The sequence below is a fragment of the Hydra vulgaris genome, chromosome 01 (assembly GCF_038396675.1).
Source record: "Hydra vulgaris chromosome 01, alternate assembly HydraT2T_AEP".
Classification (NCBI taxonomy): domain Eukaryota; kingdom Metazoa; phylum Cnidaria; class Hydrozoa; order Anthoathecata; family Hydridae; genus Hydra; species Hydra vulgaris.
In genome coordinates, this window is record NC_088920.1 from 21,334,026 (window position 1) to 21,357,988 (window position 23,963).

Below are 23,963 nucleotides of genomic sequence, written 5' to 3' on the forward strand. Positions count from 1 at the left end.
AGTAAGTGGAAACCATGTAAAATTTATAGTAAAATTTTAGTAGAGGAATCAATATCAAAAGTTTTTGCGAGTGGTTTTTATCGGTACAGAACTTGTACTAAACTTGAATTTTATTTATAAGAAAAAATAGTGTACGTTTATGTACATCATCCTACCATTTTTTTAATTATATCTTGAGATTAAACTTTCACATTTCAAATTCATATTTGCAGAAAAAATGTTACAAAAAACGGATACTCCGATTATAATTGTACTTCTGAACAAAAATTAATTTTTAAAAAACTGAAATCTATATGTAAAATAACTTTGTCAACGTAAAATTTTATAAAACACCAAAATTAAACAATCTCTAAAAATAATTTAAAGAAATATTGAAATATAAGTAATCTAATTCGTAAATAAATTAATGGGAAAATTCTTCTTAGAAAATGCTGCGACAAAAATTGTTTTAAGTTTTGTATTTATATTGGAAATTTTGTATTTGTATTGTAAATTTAGTTTATAGTTAAAGGTTCTTTTGATTTTGTTGCAGGAAAGCAAGTCGTCAAGTACAGCCTGCCAATACCTAAAAAACAAAAATAAAAACTTACTACTGTCCGATCAATTTATCATACATGTTCTATTTTCATTCAATTTGTAAATTCTATTTCATAAATCTACACACACCGTAATTTACATAGCTTGTTGAACAGCCTAGTTTTAGATAACGGGTGATGCGGAAGTTATCGGACAAATCCTAATTTCATTATTTGAGCATAATAATTAGTTTTTGTGGTTTTATGCATAGGCATAAACGTTCTATAAAATATAAACTTTATTATTTAAAACACAATTATTTAAAATAAGGTTAAATGCAGCTGAACGAGAATCTTTTCGAAAGCGACTAAAAATGTTTTTTGTAAATAAACCTAATATAAAAAATAAATAAATCGTAAATCATTTTGAAAAGGAAGGATTTGCTCGAAGTACAATATATGATAACCTAAAAAGACTTGAAACTGTTCAATCATTTTCTGATAGAAAGCACCCTGGTCGTCCGACATCCTGAACTAGAGAAAAGAAAGCCGAATTAACGAGACTTGTCAACAATCGAAAAGGGGTCAGTCAGAGAAAAATAGGTATTAAATTCGGTGTAAATCAATCGACAATTGGACGTCAGTTAAAAAAATAAATATTAAATATAGAAAACGTGAAAAGACTCCACATACACTATAGAACAACAAATAAAGGCAAAAAAAAGAAGCAGGAAACTAGTTAACCAACTCTATAACACAAAATCGCTTGTAATCACCGATAACGAAAAATACTTTTGTTTTGCAGGGGACAACATGCCTGGTAAATTCTGGATACTACACAAACAATAAAAAGACATGTTCAGAAAGTGTTCGTTTTATAGGAAAAGAAAAATTTCAAAAAAAATTAATAATGTGGATAGCCATATCTGACCGTGGTATGTCCGAGCCATTGTTTCGCACTTCCAAGGCTGTAGCGATCAATTCATCAATCTATATTAATGAATGTTTAGAAAAACGGCTTCTTCCATTTATTCACAAGTATCATGGAGACTTTAACTATTTATTTAGCAAGTTCTCATTATTCTAAAGATTCTCTAAATTGGATGGACCAATATGTCTATCACGTTGATAAAGAATCCAATCCCCCAAATGTGCCTCAAGCACAACCAATTGAAAATTTTTGGGGACATTTGGCACAGAAGGCTTACGAGGGAGATTGGCAAGCTTCAACAGAGCAAAATTTTAATTGATCGCATTAAGCTAAAACTACAAGAAATTGATTTAAACTTTTTACAGTCGCATATGAAAGGGGTCAGAGCAAAATTGAGATCAATTGCAGATGGTGGTGTTTTTTCATATAAAAAATAAAATATTTTTATTAAAAGATAAATGCTTTATTTATAAAAAATATAATAGTAGTTTGTTTTTTTATTTATAAATAAGTTATTGACGTTTTTATTTCGTCCGATAACTTCTGCATCACCCGTTACTTACCACTAGTTCTTGATAAATAAATAAAATATAAACAGAAAAGTAATGATCTAAATAAAATAAGTTTTTGTCAAATACGTTCTTACTATTCAAAAATCCGAACAACACGAGTAAGACAATTGCATATTTTTTTAAGCTGAAGCCATAAGTACCACATGCCTCTAGTGAAGCAACAGTTTGTAAACTCCCTAAAAAGCCTCCTCATACAAATGCGTCTAGTGAAGCAACTATTAGTGAACAACCTGAAAATTCTTCCTTTATAAATAAAGTTTAACAAGAAGAAACTATTCACACCGAAAACCAATTTTTTCATCCGTCCAAATACTATGTTTTTTCCCAAAACAAAAATGGGAGATCGAGATCGTTCATGCCAAAACTACTGTAAGGATTTTCCATGTGTTGATGGAGCAATATGCGTACTTTTAAAGTTTTCACTGAAACGAGAACATTTGTTTGGAAACATTAATAGAACATCGAAATAGACTAAGACTCTGAACCATTAAAAAAGGTGGAGAAACTTCGCACAACTAGACGGACCATTCTTGTAGAATGTATTAAGAGAGTCATCGATAATTGTATCAACTTTTGCAACCAAGTGACAAAAGCAAGAATCCTTGGACCATTTTCTTATTTTTTGGCATTAATCTCTCTTATAAGCTTTACGCCATGATTGATAACTTGCTAAGATCCCTTCAATTACCAAAGATGTCGGCAATCAGTGGAAGAAAATCTTCATATTTAGTGATTGATACAATAAAAAATATGAGAAATGATGACCTATTTATATTTTGCGGTGGTTAAGAAAGTAGTAAATTCAATCAAATTAATTGAAAAACCTGTTTGTTAATAGAATTTTAATAATAATTTAGATCTTCCTATATTTATGAACGGTGATGTACTCGATGTGTCACCTACTCTTCATCTTCTAGGATTAACTCTTACTTCCAATCTTTCTTGGAAACCATATATCAAATCAGTTGCAAAATTAGCATCTGCTAAGGCTGCATCTCTTTATCGAGCTCGTCACTTTCTTACTTCGGATTCTATTCTCTATCTCTATAAAACTCAAATCCGGCCTTGTATGGAATACTGTTGCCATATCTGGGGCGGATCTTCTAATGATGCCCTTTCTCTTTTAGACAAGGTGCAAAAACGCATTGTAAACATAGTTGGACCTGCTCTTGCAGCCAACCTCCTAACATTATCACATCGTCGTAATGTTGTTCCTCTTTCTACTTTCTACAAATACTATAATGGGCACTGCTCTAAAGATCTAGCGTCTCTTGTGTCATCTGCTAAAATTCATTCTCGTGTTACTCGTCATTCAATTAAGTGTCATCCTTTTTCTGTGACTGTTCCTAAGTGCTCCAAAAACGCTTATTTCCTCGAACATCAGTTCTTTGGAATTCGCTTCCTTCATCTTGCTTTCCTGATTCATATAATTTGCTATCTTTTAAGTCGTCCGTCAATCGTTATCTTGCTCTACAATCTTCATCTTTTCTCTTTCAGTAACTTCCAACTTTAATTAGCGGCTGCTTGCAGCTTTGTTGGAAGCGATGTGTAAAAAAAAATAAATAAAATAAATGCCATTATAATAAAATCCAAATTGGAACCAAATGAAAGTGCGATTCACCTACAGACTATTTAAAAAAATTCGATGCCAATTGATTTCCGAGATATACGCAAGATAGTTCTGAATAAGGAAAAAGAAAATTATCCAATAATCCAGAATATTTGGATCATTACCCAAATCTTACTGCTAAACTACAAAATTTACTGCTGCACAGGATAAGCGCAGGAGTAAGCTCGCATTATTTACTTGTATTTGAATTCAAGATAATGATTTTACTTTGCCCCCCCCCCCCCCTCAGTTTTATTGCACGCTGTGGCCAATAAGGTGGCGCAAAAGTTTGCATGTGATTTTGAATGTACTTTAGAATGAATTTATACAAATGAGTACGAACCACAATCCAATCATAAATTACAGTCACCAATAACCAACTTGATGTTAAAAACAACAGCGAAGTACATTTATTTCAAAAAGTATGTGCTTGTTTTCAATAATATATTTTCGGTAGAAGATAATAATCAATCAGATTTGAGGCTGATAGATACCGAATGCTACCTTTCCGTATCTATCAGCCTCAAATCAGGTGGTAGATACATATATATCTCGAATGATAATCTACTTATGTATATATACTAATAAATCTACATTTCATCTAAAAGTTTTTTAATTTGATTTAAATTTTACTAAATCATAAAAATTGTAGTATTTCATAAAATAAAAAACAGGTTTACTAAAAACAGTTTTTTTATTACTAAAAAACAGAAAAAAATTCTAACAAAACAATAAAAATCAAAAGATCGAAATCTCTGAAGATTTTTTTTAAAACTAAAAAACAGAAAAAATCTTGACAAAATAACAAAATATAAAGAAAAAATTGAGTCGAATTGGAGTTTTTATAGTTTAAGTAAAAAACAGAATCAAAATCTCAAGAAAATAAAAAAGAAGAAAAACTCAAATGGAACAATAATTTTACTTTTTTTATATTATAAAAAAAAAAATAAAAAAATAAAAATATATTAACTAAATAACACAAAAATCAAAAATATCAATTGAAGAATTCAAATAAAACCATAAAAAGCTTGTAATAAGATTTAGATATTTAGTTTTATTTTAAAGTTTATAAATCTCAGTTTTTAACAAAAAACTTGAAAAATATCAACAAAAAAATTTTTAAGTAACTTCTTTTAAAAATAAAAAATGTTTAGTTAGCAACGCCATTTACTTTCATCTACTTTTGCCGTGGGAGCAATCGTTAATCCAATGATAATAAAATAATGTAATAAAGAAATAATCCTTTCAAAAATACAATTTTCGATCACTTTTTATCAATTCATGACCTTGAAAAGTGATATTTCTTTAAAATATATATATAATACGGCCATTCAAGAAATCGCAAATATATATATAAAAAATAAATAAAGAACGACTAATCAACACTCTAACGAAGCAATGATTTTTTTAAAATTATTTTATTATTATAAATGTCAAAAACTCCTTAGTTCCATAAGTTCTGCTTTTTCTTTCATTCTATTTGCATTATCTTTTCTAATCTGGTCCCGATATTTGTAAAAATAACATAACTTCGGGACAAATATGAAGCCAAGAAATGTATAACTTCTAAGTAAATAAAAAAATGAGGAAGCTATATCTTTGTGAAAATAATTGAATTTAGCTACAGCGAAAGCCACGGAAAATACGATAGTTATAAAAAATGATACCGACGTTGTGAATACAAAACTCCAGCCTTCATTATACTTCATGTCTAAAAATTGTTTATTTCGAATCTGTAGTCCCATTGACAAAATAATAAAAAAGAAGCAGACTGCGTTAACAATGTGAAAGTAGAAACTCCGGGTCGAGAATCCACAGACGTCAGTCGAGTATGTATAGTCTACTCCAACCTCGACTACAGTGAAATAACCAATATTCGTGTGAATACAAGTGAAAGGAACAACAGATAATAGTAGCAAAACAATTACTTGCAATGTTTTATTGGATATTATGCGATATAAACAGTTTGTTTGATTCGATTTAGGAGATCTGCTGATTTGTGATGTATTTTCAAGAGGTTCCCTTGCAAATGCAAATTGTTTTACTGCTTTCTTCGTTACATCTGGAAGACGAACACATAATTTTAAAAGAATGGTCAAAAAACATATATTTGAGCCAGTTTGAGAAAAAAAGCTTCTGAGAATACAAAGAACGTAAGTTGCTGAGTTCAAATATAAAATTGCAGCTGTTATTTGGAAAAAAATACCAATGAGATAAACAGTCCACAGTGCTCTTCGACCTTTCCTGAAAATTTTTGAATCAAAATAGCGAAAAACAATGACAAGACAAAATATATTCATAGGATACACAAATATTGTTAATAAAGCTAACACACTTAGATGATACGGAAATGTAAAAAAGCTGATTTTTTTTTTTGGTAACCTTGAACAAGTCATTGTTTCTAGTTCTGCTTTTTCTAAGCCTAGCTGGCACATAACACATGTATTGTTAATAACAATGCTATTAAAAGGACATTTTATACAACTCCAGCAGCAGATTTTGAGATTGTCATTAGCATGTTCCTTTATGTAACCTATATCACAAGGTTTGCTACAAATTGGAGTAAAATTAAAACCCACCCATGTTTTGCTATGGTCAAATAAAAAATTTCTTTTACATTGTCCAAGAACATTTTCATTCTTGAAATAAGAATTAGTGCGATTTATTGACCAAACACCAACTTTAGTAGACTTGAATGCTCTCTTAGTAGGGTTGTGGTATACAAAGTCATAGCTAATTATTTCAGGTTTAGTATAGTTATCCCAAAACACAGTTGATGAAATAGTGTTGTCTGGATATGACATTAAACGAAGAATATTAAACAATTCTTTCCTAACATTACTCACATTTGCGGGAGAATATTCACATTTGAAATAAGTAAGGTGTGATGTATCACATTTTTTTTCTATTAAAGTACGGATAGCCATAGCGCTGGCATAAATAGCGTGAATCATGTAATTTACAAGAACTTTTTCTGTGTATGGTCGTCGTGTTGTAAACCATTCCACATTGTATGGAACATCAGAGCATCTAGTAATACGACAATGTTTTTGCATGAAGTTATATTTTTTGGCTATTTTATAATACGTATTACTTACATTGCCGTAATACTTAACAGCATTTTCTTCAGAATACCATGATTGATTCCGACTTGGGATGAGATAACGAGACTCCATAAAATTTTTAAACTCCGTATGTTCTGCGTGTGTTAACTCAATTGAAATAGATTCTACATATAAAATATGCACGTGATCAGACATTGGAGGTGAAAAATATAAAAAATCAATTGCTCCATAAAACCATATTATTTTAAATGGATTGGACTTTAAATTTTTTTCAATAATTAGTGCTCTTAATTCCTTCAACAAAAACAGAGAGTCTTCCGGATTTGTAAAAGCAATAATTCCTTTTATTCCATCTTCATAGGAGTTTCGAAGAAACTCTCTGTAATCGTTTTCAGGTGCAATTCCATCTACATCATCGTAACTTTTTCGAAGATACTTTCTATACACCATAGTATCATAATCTTCTAGAAACATTTTAATTTCCCTAATGCATAGATTTAAATCGCTTGCCCAATTCTTGAAAACCTCTGTGTCATTGTTTATATACATAGCTTCTGAGGTTGCTAAATTAAAATAATTCCACCCCAAAGAAGTCAATAGGTCTAATAATGCTTGCATTCTGAACCGATCTGATGGCACTGTTTTAAATATATTTGTTGATTCATATTCTAAACTAACAGTTGTTGCACCGTAGCTCACCATAACTGTTTCCGTACTGTCTGCCATTTCCACAAAGGAACTGTATAAGTTTTCGTTCGGACCAATGATTATGGGAACATCAAACAAATAAGTGATTAATGTGTCAAATGTAAGAATTGTTGTAATATCTTGAGGATGCGCATCTGCAACATCATGACCTAAAACCTTATTCAGAGCCATTTTGTATCCGTACAAAAAATCTGTTTTCGAGTTGACTTGATTAATTGCAAAGACAGCTGCCTCCATATAAACAAGATATGGTTGATAAAAACTATTATTTGGATCATTAGTAGCATCCCAGGTATCAGGAACAATAATGTTAACAAGAAAAGTACGATCATCTAAAGTTAAATGAAAATAATACAGTACAATAAATGATCTATAACAGAGCTTAATCCAAAACACATTTTTAATACTGTTTAATCAACAACTGAACTTTAATAACAACCCAGATCCATAAAACTCATTCAACCTCTCCTAAAAATTACCTTCCATTACAAAACATAATAAATAATTATTCCATAATAATATAGTTTTAAAAAAACGTTTTAAAGCTAATTTATTGAACCATACCAATTAAACAATTGCAAGGTTTCAATTTATTTTTTCTTATTTTGTTTTAATCTATTTAAGCATTAAAAAATATATTAAAAAGTTTAATGTAATGCAAATATTTAATGTAAAAAACAAAAAAAATTAAGAAAAAAAACTTTTTTTTTCCCAATCAAGATCAATGCACTTTAGATCAATGCAATTTAAAAAATTAGAAAAATGGATTTCTTTTGTATGCCTAAATTAAATTTGTATTTAAAAATGATGCGCCTAATCATTCATACTTTATGGTGGGGTTTTCATGGTTGCGTTTTGTTATGGTTGTGTTGTGTGACCAGCATCAGTAGTAACAATTCCTTAATTTGTAAATATTCTCTAGTAATGAGTCTGTTATGCTATGAAATGATTTAAATGTAAAACAAGCTACAAATGCATGTTAAGGTCCTTAACTTATTTACAAAGCTAATAGACATTTTTTAGTACCACAATTAATATCGTCATAATAGTCCTGTTAACTAGATGATAGTATTATTGAAAAAATAAAAAATCGCTAGCTAGATGGAGAGATAAAAGAAGAAAATAAATCAGTGATACTCAAACTTATATGGCCTCACAAATTTGAAATAAATGTATTTATGTCAAATTTGAATAGAATAAAATAAAAATCATATTACTTGACAAATATAAAATGTTGTTATACGAATTTAAAAATATATAATAATTAGAAAATGAAGTATTTAAGCCATAATCTCTTCTTTAATCGTCGCCGACTGCAAACTAGGGGGTTTATTAAATACATTTTGATTTGATTGCGTTTAAGGGCGCTCAAGGGGCATTATCACCCAACATGAGAACCACTGAAATAAATAAACAAATTTCGCAAGTTTTTTTAAAACTATTTAAAAAAATACTTTTAAATAAAAATAAGTTTTAAAAAAATCAAGTTGAATTTGTCAATATTAGGATATGTAAAGAAATTGAGAAATGAAACTTTGTCGTTTAAACGAAAACATGTTTTTTTAATCTTTTATACAAATATTTTTTATTTGATTCCGTAAACCATTTAGCCCTTAATTGAAAAATTTGACTTTTGGGATTTAATTTTTTAGTAAGCTAATAATAATTGCGAGATTGCACGGACGAACTCAGATGTATTTTGGTACCGCTGGTACGGTAGCGGCGCCTTTTACTTATCGTTCGGAATACAAGTGTAGTATCGAAAATTTAATTAACTATTTGAATATGTAAACATCTAATTTATGTAAGCTTAAATAATGTTAATGAAAAAATTTCTGTATAACGTTATATCATTTTTTTAATAACTTAAAATTTACATAAATTAACTAATTACATACTTATATATATAATTTTAATAAATTTTCAATACAACACTTGTATTCCGGGGTGATGATGATGATGATATATATATATATATATATATATATATATATATATATATATATATATATATATATATATATATATATATATATATATATATATAATATAATGATATACAAAAATATAATTGCAATTACTAATGCTATTACTTTTAAATAAAAATAAATATTTAAAGTTTTATTTTAACTAAAGCATATTTAAAAGTATATTTTTAGATATGCTTTAATTTATGCATGAATATAATAATTTTTTTTTAAATTATGCAACTTCATGTCTAGTTTTGATGGCCAAATCTTTTTCTCATTAGGAATTTTTTTTCAGTTTTTGATTTCAAATATTTAAACCCTCATTATTTTAATTATTATTATTTTGTTTGGTTTAAAAATAGTTTTTTTAGTTATTGAGTAATTATTACGAGATTGCACGGACAAACTTAGATGTGTTTTGGTGCCGTTGGTGTTGGTGCCTTTTACTTGTTACTTTTTTTTTAATGAAATTAATTATAGATGTTTTTTCTTTTATAGTATATTAATTATATATATAATTATTTTATAATATCTATAGATGTTTTTTTTAAATGAAATTAATTTATAGATGTTTCTTAAATAAAAATAATTATAAATGTTTTTCCAATACAATACATTTGGTACTGAACAATTTTTCATTTGAGCTGGTTCATTATTTTATCAGAAAAATACGAAAGATTTTTTTTTTTGTAATTTATTTAATTTATTTAGTCACTATATATTTTACATACAATTAATTTTAATACATTTATGTAAGTATATTTATATGCACACATTTATAAATAACGTAAAAGTTAAAAACAGGAGCAAATAGAAGACTGCAGTCTTATCATCAAGCTCCTTTCGATTGCAACTTTGCAATAAGTTTCACTTGAGATTAACGTGACATTAAAAGTTCGTAAGTAGAAATAAAGCAATCACTAAAAATTAAAAAAAAACAAAGCCTTGTACGTAACGATCTAATAGATGAGTATAGAAAAGAAAAACTATTTGTGTTGTGATATAATCATCGTTTGTAGTCATCCAAAAGCGATAAATTGTTTTTAGTTAGTTATTCATTTGATCTTTACAAATAAGAGAGCATGTTGACGTCACTTAAGTTAAATAGTTGCTGTTTGACTGCTGCTTTAAAGAGATTTAATGACTTCGTGTTTTTATTTCCTCTTTATGGTCGAATTCCAGAGCCGCGGTCCACGAGATGAAATAGAGAAGTCGGTTTTTTTAAGTATAGCTTTCATAATTTTAAAGTTTTGAAAAGAGTACTTCGTTGGGTATTTCTGATCAATGGTGGAAACTTGATTTTCAAAGTATTTTGGTAGCAAGTTGTTTTGCGATTAAAACATAAATAATAAGTTTTGGGGGAGGTTCAGTTCATAAATATTTAGAGGTCAAACTTCCCTGAATAATGGTTTGGCGTGGGTATATCTGTTAGCATTGCATACTATTCGACACGCTTGTTTTTGTTTTACGTATATTTTCTTTAGTTCTGAAGAGTATGTGCTTGCCCAAACGATATTGCGCAATAGTTAATATAACTGTGAATTAACCAATAATATTTATTTTTTTAGCAAGTTTTATTTAGGTATTTTATTTTGTGAATAATGCATATTGACTTAGAGACTTTATTTTCGTTGTGCAAAATACGATACTTCCAACTAAGAATTTCTTGAAAAATTATTCCCAGGATTTTCATTGCATTGTCTCTTTCTATATTAATGTTGTTGATTATAAGCTGGGGATGCTGAAGTGGTAAATTAACAGAGTTAGATGGCTTGTGAAATAAAACATATTTGGTTGTGAGGATGTTTAAGGAAAGTTTATTAGCTTTAAACCATTAATTTAAGTTTTGCAGCTCGTGATTAACTGTAGAAAATATTTTATATTTGAGTAATGATTTAAAAATTTTTGCATAATTATTTGTTTAGAACTATCGTTTTGTTATTAATTTATCGAGAGTTAAAAAAAAAATGGTACGCATTTTCTTAAAAAAGTTTTCTGAAACAAAAAATAAGAGTTATCAAAAATTAGCTTGTTCACTTCTCTTTGTTTAACGGAGATTTTGTCTCTAACTTCATTACAATATTCCTTTGTAAAGAATTGAATACTACGTTTATAAGAATATGAAAACAGCGACAGTGATATATTATATAACTAGATTTCTAACTTGCTGGATTTTATTGGACAAAAAGTGAAGCCGCTTTTTTTTGTTTAAAACAATAGTCCGCCATTTGTAAAAAGGGCAAAAAGCGGCTTCACTTTTCGGATCGAAGTTAGACATCTAGTTATATAATATTGCATTGGAAAAAAAAAAATCTAGTCAAAAAAATCTATTTCTTTTTACCTACATCAAAAAAATTGAAAAAATATTTTTTTATACATAAATGTTTTATTTTAGTATTAATTTTATTTAAACAAATTTAAATTAAGTTTTTGTCATTTCTTTACTTAAAAATAAAGTAATAAAATTTCAGACAAAAGCTCCGTTAAGCTTAACGGAGATAAGGTGAATAACGGAGTGAATAACGGAGATAAAGTTGTTGGTCATTAAAAAAACTAAAAGAATTTGAAAAAGTTTATGCAAATTAATGTTTTCATTTTCAAACAAATATTAAGCAGATGTATAAAAAATTCTTTAATAAATAATTTTATAATTAATTATATTAATTTACTTAATTATATTATTTGATGATAAAAATATATTTAACATTTAAAATAATAGAATAATTTTTAACTTAAAAAATATTTTTAGGTTAAAAGTTATTTTATTATTTAAAATATGTTAAATATATTTCTCCTTGGAAAAATATAATAGCATAAATATAATTTAGTCATTCAAAGTGAGTTGAAACAGTCTTAGTAAAATAATTTCTTGGTGAAACAACTTCAAAATTGTAATTAGACAATTATAAATTTTTAAATTTTAATTGATTTTTAAATTGTAAAGGATATTAAATAAAAAAACTAAACCAAAATTTTTTCAAGCGCGATTATTTTTAATAATAGTTTTATACCGTAAAACCGCCTAAGTTCGGTCAGTTAACCTTAAAACATTTATTTATCACGCATAAATAAAAAAACTTCAAATTTTTTTCCTCAAACATACGGAAAATTATATTGATAATTGATATTGTAAAAATAAAATAAAAATGAAACATAAAAACTAGTACTCAATATTTAGTTTAAAATGAAAACATCTACTTTGACCGAACTTTCAATACCCATCTCATTAGTTCGATCGCTATATAAATACTCATAACGTATCACAAACTTAACGTGACAAATAATGAAAACCAATTATGATATATAATGAAAACTAAATTATGACATAAATTCTGGTAATAACAGAATTTATATCATAATTAAGAAGGGCGTAGCCCCAGGCTTCATTAGCCTCCTTAGTTAATGGGGCGTCGCCAAGACACCTCGCCCAATAAATTAAGGAGGTCGTCGCCCCAGGCTCAAAAAAAACAATCTTTTGGGCCACAAAAGAAATCAGGAAGGAGCACATAGAAAAAGGCCTTTTTAAATATTAGTAGTATTTTTAATTTTTATATTCAACTATTTTATTACTTTGGCCATAATCACATTTGCTATGCAACAGGTAAAAAAAATTTAAAATATATTTTTCAATTAATTTAAAAAGGTCTTTTCAATTAATAAAAAAACACTACTTCGCTTTAAATGAGCTTTGTATGTTTATTTGCAATTCTTGAACGTGTTGCTGACCATAATAGAACAGCAAGATCCACAGAACCAATCGTCACAGAACCAATCGTCACAGGATTCGCAACGCATCCATAATTGTCGTGAAGCTGTTATTTTATTTCCAAAAAATATGCCACAAGCGTAATATTTTCTAGCACTCAAAGAACCGTCGGTTAATTTTGAAATTATGAACAATTTTGTTATTCAAATAAAATACCAAGGTGAGTATGCATCATAAAAATGTCAAAATTTACTGGTAAATTTACAGGTCAAGTTACCGGTAAATTTTATATTCGCAACACTTATCAACATTTCACAAAATCATTGCTAATTGTCGCCTTCGCTGTTAATCACTAGTTTTTATAAAAAAAGTAGTTAATTTTCAAAAATCATTAATTTTTTTTTTTTGTAAATATAATTAATTTGGTGATTCTTAATAATACAAAGATTAAATATGATCATTTATTTTAATAAATTGCTTATTTTAGATTTTAATAGTATGCATTTTTTCAAACTGTTGTTTTGCTAAAGAATTATTTCAGCAGGTTGCATTTAAACGTTATTTTTTTTTATAGATTCTGATTTACGAACTAATTACAAATATTATTTTAGAAAAAAAAGTTTGTAAAATTTGAGTTTTGCATGCTTTTTTTATATTTTTTCTTAAATGATCGAAGTTACATGGTGGCCGAACTTAGATGATTTTACGGTACCTCTTTTTTAGCAATTATGTGAAAAAATAAAAATAAACAATAAAATTAGCTGAAAGGTTTTTAGTCTGACAATAGAATGGCGAACTTAAGGCCAAAAATACCGTTTACCTTATGTTACGCAGAATAACAAGTTAAAAAAACGTTTGAATTTTCAGGTCGAGTTCTGCGAATCAGTATTGAATCGGTATTCAAATTTTAGCATTTTGTGAATTCAACACTCTTACAATACCAGTACAAAAAAAAAGGTTCTATTAGAAATGATCTATTCGGGAAAATAAACGTGTTGCTTTGAGTCTATATACTTAACTTAAAATACACCAATTGCGATTATTTAAGATTTTCACTGAAACCAGCCCATATCTCTGCAAAAAAATATTGATGGCCTGACAATTTACAGAAAATTATTTTATTGTTGCGACGTATGAAGGAGTAGTCAGGTTTAGGGGTTGATATATTAATATGTTGGGGTTGGTATATTAATATGTTGGGTTAGGGGTTGATATATTATTAGGTTGGGGTTAATATATTAATTTGTAGGGGTTGATATATTAATTGATATATCAACACCTATTAGGTCATTAGTAAGTTCATTAAAACTAGGAAGCTGGAAAAACCTTTTTTTTTTCCTTGTTGAAAAACACTTTTTCAAATACCATTATCGTTATTTCAACAGTCAGTAGTTTCAATAGTGTCAATTATTTAAATTTTCTTGAAATATAAACATTTAATTTTATATTTAAAAAATGTTTATTAATAGATGTTAAAAGTCGTTGTTTTAAAGTAATACCAGTAGTTTGGCGGTGGAGTATTTTATTTTTTAAGTTATGAAACGAAAGAAACGCGATTAGAATTTCATTCATTCAAAGTTTTTGCAAACTATCGGTCACTCTTTTACTTAGAGATTTTTCCATTAAAACATGCAAGCTATAGAATTAAAAAAAAAAGCGCTAAAACTTTATTTTAAATAAAAAACATAATTGAGATAAATTCGCTAAGTTTTAAATAGGCGAATAAACCTAAATTATGCAAAGGGTTCTTTCATAAGTTTAACGTTAATGTAATGTAATATAAATATATATATATATATATATATATATATATATATATATATATATATATATATATATATATATATATATATATATATTTGTTTTCGATATTTATTCTTCATATAGAAAGATAATCTCAATAACTTTAAGATTTCAAAAAAAAAATTTTCGTTTTTTTGTCTTCATTTTTTGCGTGTAAACATTTCAATAACACGAATCAAGTAACATAATTAAAACCTTAACTTTTCTGATTATTTTTCTCAATAAAGCAACTTATAACTTTAACCTTAACATTTTCAGATTCTCAGTTTAAGCAACTTATTTCAACTTAACAACATTAACATACCCAATTGTTGGAGCATGCAATGATTAATAACTAACAACCATAGACAAATCTTTAACATCTTTCGTTATTATCTTTTGAAAACCTGAAAGATGTAAAGAAAAATGCATGGTAAATAAAACCCAATTGTTATCGGCAAGAAAATTAAGTAAAAATATAATCTAATTAAAAAAAAAAATCTAGTTTCGTCTAAAAAAAATTAAAACCCAATATTTAATTTGTATTTCTTATTAACTTGATTAAAACTTAAAGCGAAGTTTATGAAAATATTTAATAGCTTAACTAATCACTTTTTTTTAAAGTAAAAAAAATCAACTTACAGTTTTTATTAGCTTGATTAAAACTCTAATTTGAAATAAAATAAACAAAAATTAAGTTTTGTTTCGAAACACATACAAGTTAAACTTCTTTTGCAGTCGTTATTTGTTCGATTAAAATTTGAAATTAGAACGAGGAAATCCAGCGTGCACACCGAAATTCCACATTCTTTTTCTTTTAAAATTCGAATAAAATGTCACTCCATCTGCTTTGTAACAGTTAATAATTTTAAGAAAGCGCGTATATTAATTCAACATCTAAGTTATTAAAATGTACGTAAGGGGCGGTCAATTATTATTTATATTTACATCAACAATTTTCCGGCGTTTTATACCTCCGCCTCCCCCTTGTCAACAAGTTGTCAAACTTCTCGAGACCCCCTAAAATATTACGTCAACATTTAATTCCCTCTCACCCCTTCTTCCAAAAAAAAATTTAATTAAAATGGAAAAAAATAATAACTATTTTGAATAGAATAGCTTACAACAAAACAAAAAAGAGTAAGCTATTTAGAGAACCATTTAAAATTACAAATGCTTGCTATGAAAGAAAAAGCGAATAAAAGTAAAAGGTAAATAACTATATACCTTATATGACGTAGTTTATAACTATAAAAACTCCGAACAAAAAAAAAAAGATTAAAGGGTTCACAAAAATCTATAGACTTTGCACGTTTAAATTATGAACATATTTCAAATTAATGCAACACTTCAATGTGCCAATCTTCCTCTTTTAATCTTCCTCCTTCAATATCCCTCCTTTAATCCTCCTTCTTCAATCCTCCTCCTTCAATCCTCCTCCTTCAATCCTCCTCCTTCAATCCTCCTCCTTCAATCCTCCTCCTTCAATCCTCCTTCTTCAATCCTCCTCCTTCAATGCTCCTTCTTCAATCCTCCTCCTTCAATCCCTCTCTTTCAATCCTCCTCTTTCAATCCTCCTCCTTCAATCCTTCTCCTTCAATTCTTCTTCTTCAATCCTTCTCCTTCAATCCTCCTTTTTCAATTCTCCTCCTTCAATCCTCCTCACTTTAACTTGATAACTAGTTAAATTTTACAGTAAAAATTGTTTCTAATAAAGTTAAATAAAACGAAAAATGCATTTAACAAATTGTATAAACCAATGGTCAGCAACCTAATGAGACAGAAGACCCAAAAGTTATAATTTACAAAGTTTTAGTCTACTGTGCAAACAAAAAAGGTTCATGTATGTACAAGGTCTACATTAAACTATATAAACGTTATTACCAGGGGTCGGCAACCTGCGGCTTGCAAGCCTCGTGTGGTTTATTTGGTGTCAAGATGCGCCTTCACGCACCACTATTTTTTTTGATTATTTTTACGTTTCTAATGTAAATTTATTTGAGGGATATCGTACAATTTTCTAAAAGTCTTTAACCTGTAAGAAAGGACTTTGTTTTATCGCACTGCCTCGTAAAACCAAATATAAATAGAACAGCATAACATATCGAAGGCCTTAGATATGAACAGTTTTAAAAATAACCATTTCAAAAATGGTGAAATCAGTAAATTCATTTAAGTTTCATATAAAAAGAGAAATTTTGAAATCAAATGAAAGCTTTGAAATTTGATATACAAACCTTTTTGATAAATTTTTTTGTTAAACTTAATTTCTTATATTATGATTTATTTTTGATATTGCTTTATTTATAGATAGAGAGTAAGATGGGGTAATTTCGCCATTAATTCATTCAATTTAAATAACTTGAGAACTAAAAATGAAAATCGAATTTTTTCTATTGTTAATAATATTTTTATAAACTTTACAAACTTTATTTTTTTTTTTAAATAATTAGAACAGAAAAAAAGGGGTGGCGAAGTTACCCTAATAAAATCTAATTTTATTGGTGGCGAAGTTACCCTAATAAAATCTAATTTTATTGGGGTAACTTCGCCACCTATGTTATTAACAACATAGATTTTTTATTATAAATTATAAATCTTAAAAACACATTTACAATCAGTAAAATAAAAGAAATCTAACAATATTCAATAAGTGGGTGCATGACCATCTATACCGAGAGGTATTAGGGCATGTCCCTTCTACCTTTTTTACCTATTTTTTTTCTTTTTTTTTTAAAGAAATGTAGGATATTTTGAAAGCCGTGATGACGGTCCTGAGGGTAGGATACATTATTACAACACAAATTATAATATATGAGTTGTTTAAAATGTTTTAAAAATCCATCAATCACTTGGTTAGTGCAAGTAGCCGCTCGTACTGCTGAAATGCTTAGGGCTTTGCATTGACTTAATTCATTTGACCGTAGCCCCAGTCACCAAGAGCTTGAAGTATATGAACCAGTAAAGATTCAGTTACATAGCTAAGATTTGGTAATTTACCAGCCCAAGGTATCCTTTCTGGGAATTAAAATCTTCCTCCCAATGATCTTAAAGATATATAGTATAACTCTGCAGCTCGCTTGCAACAGTTCGCCAGCTTTAACTTTTGCAATGGCTTTTTCCGTTGGCTCTTCGCTATAATTGGTTACGGATTTTCTCTAGTAATTTCGCGGCATTGTTGCTGATAATTGATTTTATTAACTTAATTGGTTATAAGCCCAACATGATTTGAGAAACTAGTTATCAAAACAAGAAGATAGAGATTATATTAATTATCCAATCAAAACTAAACTAATTATTTTTTTACTTTATTTGTTAATTGTTTTCCTAAATTATTTTAATTAGACATTAATAAAATTTTCTAATTAAAAACGCATAAGACTAACATGACCTGATAAATTAATTACTGAAAAAAGAAGCAAAGAAATAATATTAATTATCCAATCAAAGCGCATTTCTATTTAATATAAATAAGTGGCGAAATTCCCTTATTTAGTATTTCCGTAATAACTTTAGAACCGATCAAAATTAGAAAGAAAAAAACAAGACAAAGATTCTTTGAAAAATTTCCAATATTTTTTGTTTTTCAAATTTTGAATGGAAATAAAAATTTGATTTTTATGCGAATTTTAAATTTCCTGTTTTTTTTATAGATTATTTTTGTCAATTAATTTTCTTATTAGGTTTTCACAAAAAGAAGATTTTTTTTTACATAATTTGATAAGAAGCTTGCTTTTTTTTATATATACTGTTTATATGTTTATTTATTTTATATATATTTCCCTGTCTGTTATATATACTGTTTATTCATTTTTATTTTATGAAAACTTTTTTGGTGTTTGAAAACGTTTAATTTTATTTTTCAATTGTATGAACAGCGAAATATATGTTGAAAAAAAAACAACCTGTTTATGAATTTAGGGTAGATTAGGGTATTATAAACACCTTAAATAAAAGTTAAAATTGGAGAGAGTGGGGAGAAGTGGGACGATGGAGAAGTGGGACAGCCTGAAATTTCTAAATAGGAGTGGTGCCTAAATACAGTTATTTAATTTAAACAATTAAATTTCTTCCCCTCTATTTAATAGAAATTGCTTTGTTTACCTGCATGCACTGGAAGCCCAAATTTTGAAATGGACCTCAAAAAAGTGTTTACATTGGGGTGAAATAGGACAGAAAAAAAAATATTTATGCCCACCTTTTTCATGTTTACGCTTGATTATTTCTACCGGTGAAAGCTCTTGAACTTTATGTCGGTTAAGTGATTTTTTGATTTTATCATTTTCTATTTAATAATTTGTGTTAAAATGTTGTTTTAAATATATTTGTCCCACTTCTACTAACACAAGTCCCACTTTACCCGAATGGCACGGTTTTTCTAAGAGCAAAAATTTATATACTTAGTTATAATTGGCAGGAAATCAAAGAGCGTTGAATCGGTGCCTAAAAAGAAGGTTTATTTGTAAAAACTTGTTTGGTTCAGTTTATAGATCAAATAAAAAAGACATTGCAGTTACCCTAAAAATATATTTACGTTTCCCACTTCTCCCCACTCTCCCCTTCTTATTAAAAATAAATATGCTGGATCCAAAATTTTTGCGAATAAACGTTTTTTAGGAAATACTACTCATAATCTCCACAAAATATTTGGGCAACCAAAATTATATCTTAAAAACACAGAGGTTTTAAAAAAATAGCAAAAATGATCATATAACCCAAACCACTTGATAATATGAGTAGGGTTATTATCAAATAAATAACTAATTAATAAATAATTAAATAATTTTTTTTATTTGAATTTGTTTGAAGTGTATTTTGGTTTTTTAAAAATTCAAATAACAATAAATTTTGCTCACTAAACAGTTAAAAAAAAAAGAATGTAAATTTTTTCTGTCTTTCTTTTCATCTGTGTTCAAGCATTTTGTTTACATTTTATTCTCGCTTGTTCAGCCAACAAAGTCAATTTGATGCTTCTTTTACTGAGTAGTGGCGACATATTTTTTCATTATGAATATAAATAAAATAATAAATTTACTTTTAAGTTTTTTTAGAAGACATAAGTTTAAATAAGATTCTGAAAATAGAATATCAGCCGATCGAACCAACGGCAAAGCTTTATTAACTTTGAAAGCATTCATTCAAATGGTTCAATTGTCAAGTGCAAATATTGCTCTTCAACATTTCAACCAGCAGCCCAAGCTCGATGATTTTTCATCTTAAAAACGTTGAAAGTCATAAAATTATAAAACTTTTGGAGTTAAAGAAACCAAAATCAGTTAAGAAAAAGAGTAGTCAGATTTAATTACTGCTGTTGTCTTAGAAACAAGATTGATTAACCTAAGGCTGTTCTTGCCAGACTTGTTGTAGTTGATCTTATTCCAATTTTTAAGTTAGAGAAAAATTCTCTAGATAAATGGACATCAAAGAAAAACCATAGGTATATATGTTTAAATTTGCATTTTTCGAAAGGACAAGCTCAATCTCCTGGATTAATGGTTCTATGACACCAGGGAAAGCATTTAAAATGATTATAAAAAAGATGAAAGATTTTAATTTAAATCTTGATCAGATATTCTTGGTATCTTTGGTATACCTACTAAATAGACTGATGGTGGTGTAATGATTTACACAAAAGACTGTTATTGAAATCAGGGCCGTCTTAAGGCCATCGGGGGCCCTAGGCTAGACTAAATTTGGGGGCCCCCTTTTTCCTTAGTAAAAAAATTAAATCAAATACTAAAATAGGAAACATTTATTAAAGCAATGATAAAATTTACATGTGACGTTTACGTAATTTTTTTCTTGAAAATTCTTTAATAATATCATCAAAATCAATGGTTAAAAGAACATCTGATTCAATTGACATTAACGACAAACAGTTCAATCTTTCTTGCAGCATGGTTAGCGGAGTTCATTTTTTATAAGTTTTAGTTTTGAAAATGATCGCTCGCCAGTGCAATTTGAGACCATCATTGACAGAAAAATTCTAAGGGAAATTTCAATATTTGGAAAAGTTGATTCCAAGTGGTCTCTTTTTAATGTTGAGTAAAATTCTGTAAATGAATGTTCATCTTTTGAAATGTAATATTTAAATTGCTGGCACTCAAAAAAAAGTTCATTTTCATTTATGTCTTTCTTATAAATTTGTGCTAGGTTTGAACAATGGTCTTTTAGTTCAACATTGGCAATTGTTTGAATGTTTACTAGAAATCCGAAACTGTCATTGATCTTCTCATATGCTGATGATCTTTTTTCTAAATTTGATGTTAGTGAATCAATAACAGGAAGGTATGTTTCAATTTTGAATTTATAACTTCCCTGAAATTCCAATTCTTCAGCCTCACCATCAAAGAAGGCCATACGTCGGCTTCTTTTTTTTGTTCTTTTTGAAGAATCTCTGTAGTCAGTGTTTGGAAGCAAGATTTTGGCTTTTTCCTGGTAATTCTCAAATTGACTCCTCAAATCTTTAATGAAATGCAACAATGACTTTAGAATCCGAACTGCAACATCCAGGTTTAAATTTTCTTTCTGTAAAATCTTCGATGTTTCATTAAAATGACAAAGAATATCATTCCAGAAAATTGTCAGAAAAACGATCTCAAAAGTGTTCATTTTCGTGATGAGATTTTGAGCATCATTTTGAGTTTCTTTTGACTAACTTATGTCCTTGATCAAAAATTCAAGTGCTTTTTTAAGCTCATTATAACTGTCATGCAGACAAGTTACAGCATCTGCACGTGCTGACCATCGAGTTCCAGAAAGCTGTTTGACAATTTTTTGCCTTTGCCAACAAAAGACAGAAGCACTTGCTAACGATGAGTTAATGCAGAAAAAGAGTTGTAGAGGCATTGAACAAAGTCAAAAAATATAATTGCTTCTAAACAACATCCAGCTGCACTGTTGCCAACCAGATTTAAAGAATGTCCAGCACAAGGAATAAACAATGCTGATTCACTTTTGTCTTTAATCCTCTTTTGTAGGCCTGAGTACTGTCCTGCCATATTTGATGCATTATCGTATGACTGCCCACGACAGTCAGATATTGAAATTTCATTTTCTTGTAAAAAATTCAAAACCACTGTTTCTAAATGTTCAGCTCCATGCCCGTGAATGGGAACAAATTGCAAAAAACGCTCAACTGGTGCCAAGTCTTTAACATATCGAACTGTAAAAGTTAATTGATCTACATGTGACAAGTCTGGAGTTGAGTCAACGCTGATTGAGTAGTATTTTGCTTTTTTTAATTCAGAAATTATTTCGCTCAAAACTTTATTTCCCATTAGGCATATAAACTCCTCACAGATATTGGCGGAGAGGTATGAAGTATTACCTTTTCCAGAATTTCCATGTTTTTTCATGTGTTCATGTAGGAATGGGTCAAACTGGCTAAGTAACTCAAGAGTTCCTAAATAATTACCATTTTGCTCTGAACCAATGGTTTCATTGTTTCCACGAAATGGCAATCCTCTTGATGACAAGAACTTTACAACTGCAACAATTCTTTTCAGCACATTTTGCCAGTACAATTGTTCGTTATGTAACTGTTTTAATAATACAGAGTCAAGCTGGCCACTTTCTCTCTGCCGACTGGAGTAAGTAAGCATATTTTTGTGATGTTCAGAACCATTCTCGTGTCCAGATATACATTTTAAGGCATTTTTCCAGTCATCAAATCCAGTTGTGGAAAAATTAGAGTGTTTGCTGGAGAATAAGGTACAAGCAAAGCAAAAAACAGAACCTGTTGAAGGTGAGTATAATAGCCATTCACGATTGACAAATTCGCCATTGTGTAGTTCACGTCTAAAGCAAGATTTTGATAAGTACCTTTTTTGTCCGCAACTCAACCTTTCCGAATTTTTGAAGCTCCCATCATTGTTCTGGCACATGGACGGGCCATTAGAAATCCAAAATGATTGAGCTTCTTGGGATAACTGATGCCACAATGCTGGGTCAGTTTCTTGAGTAGTTTTTGTTGTTGCGTTTGGATAAGTTTTAATTTGATTTGATTCTGGCTCCTGTGCTGGTTTTGGCTCCTGTACTGGTTCTGGCACCTGTGCTGGTTCTGACTCTTGCTCTGGATCTGGCTCCTGCTCTGGTTCTGGCTCCTGTTCTGGTTCCAGTTCCTGTTGAATTTCTAGAGTTTCATTTGGCAACAAAGCACTATCAATGCTTACGAAATTTGAAGTTGGACAAAGAAATACATCTTCGGACACAACAGGCTTTGACTTTTGTACCAAAAGAAATGATGTCAAAGGAAGATATTTTGAAATGTCTTATTTTGCTTTAGCGGCTTTTTTCCTCTTTGCAGCACCACTTTGATAAGTCCGATTAGACATGTTAAATGACTTTTTTTCAAAACAGATGTTTTAAGTTGATCACAGCAATTTCAAATTCAATCTAATGGGATATTTTAAGTGCTTGTATTTAACACTTCTTATCGGAAAATTTATGTTTATTTTCGGATGCATGCATGCATTTTTGCTTATCAAGAAAAAAAAAATTCCCTAGGGGGCCCCCAAACTGAAAAACTGATACTTTTCTAAAAATAATTAAAAAAAAATCTTATCAAGAAAAAAATTATTCCCGAGGGGCCCCCAAACTATGATTTCTTCAGAAAATTTAGAAATATAATTTTTTATTTATATAAATTTGAAAAAAAATCCAGACACATTTTGGGGGCCCCTAAAAATTGGGGGCCCTAGGCTGCAGCCTACCTAGCCTATGCGTTAAGACGGCACTGAATGAAAGATATAATCTCAATTGAAAATAGTCCATCAATTGAGTCAAATAAGAAGAGTGCTACTCCAGAATCTAAGGAATTGTTGCCAAAGAAGAGGAGAATTTATGAACTTTATGAATATTTATCTGACACTGTTGTGGCTTCACTAACTAAAAATATGTTATTAATTATTAAAAAAGAGAAGAAGCTCATTATTGATTCCTCATCAAAACGTCTTTGAAAAAGATTTGATTTTTTGCCTCTTGAAAAGGACTTGAAGTAGAGAAATATTTTTCTTCTGCTTCTTGCTTAATAAATTCTTTGTATTCACTTCCATGCAAACACTTTAAATAACATTTTAACGACGTAGTTGTACCTTCTTTTCT

The 23,963-nt window shown here is 28.8% G+C and overlaps 2 protein-coding genes across 2 annotated transcripts; both read right to left on the reverse strand.

Moving 5' to 3' along the window:
* Positions 1–4,379: 4,379 nt before the first annotated feature.
* On the reverse strand, positions 4,380–15,633 carry LOC136075198 (metabotropic glutamate receptor 8-like). The gene is made up of 3 exons (XM_065787658.1): positions 15,501–15,633; positions 15,184–15,265; positions 4,380–7,732 (listed from the first exon to the last, which is right to left on the reverse strand). Exons 2-3 carry the CDS (start codon positions 15,239–15,241, stop codon positions 5,061–5,063), a joined length of 2,730 nt encoding a protein of 909 aa, XP_065643730.1. The 5' UTR covers positions 15,242–15,265; positions 15,501–15,633; the 3' UTR covers positions 4,380–5,060.
* A 5,126-nt stretch (positions 15,634–20,759) lies between these two features.
* On the reverse strand, positions 20,760–21,470 carry LOC136074212 (uncharacterized). Its single transcript, XM_065786516.1, has one exon. The coding sequence runs from the start codon at positions 21,468–21,470 to the stop codon at positions 20,760–20,762; it is 711 nt and encodes a 236-aa protein (XP_065642588.1).
* Positions 21,471–23,963: the final 2,493 nt, after the last annotated feature.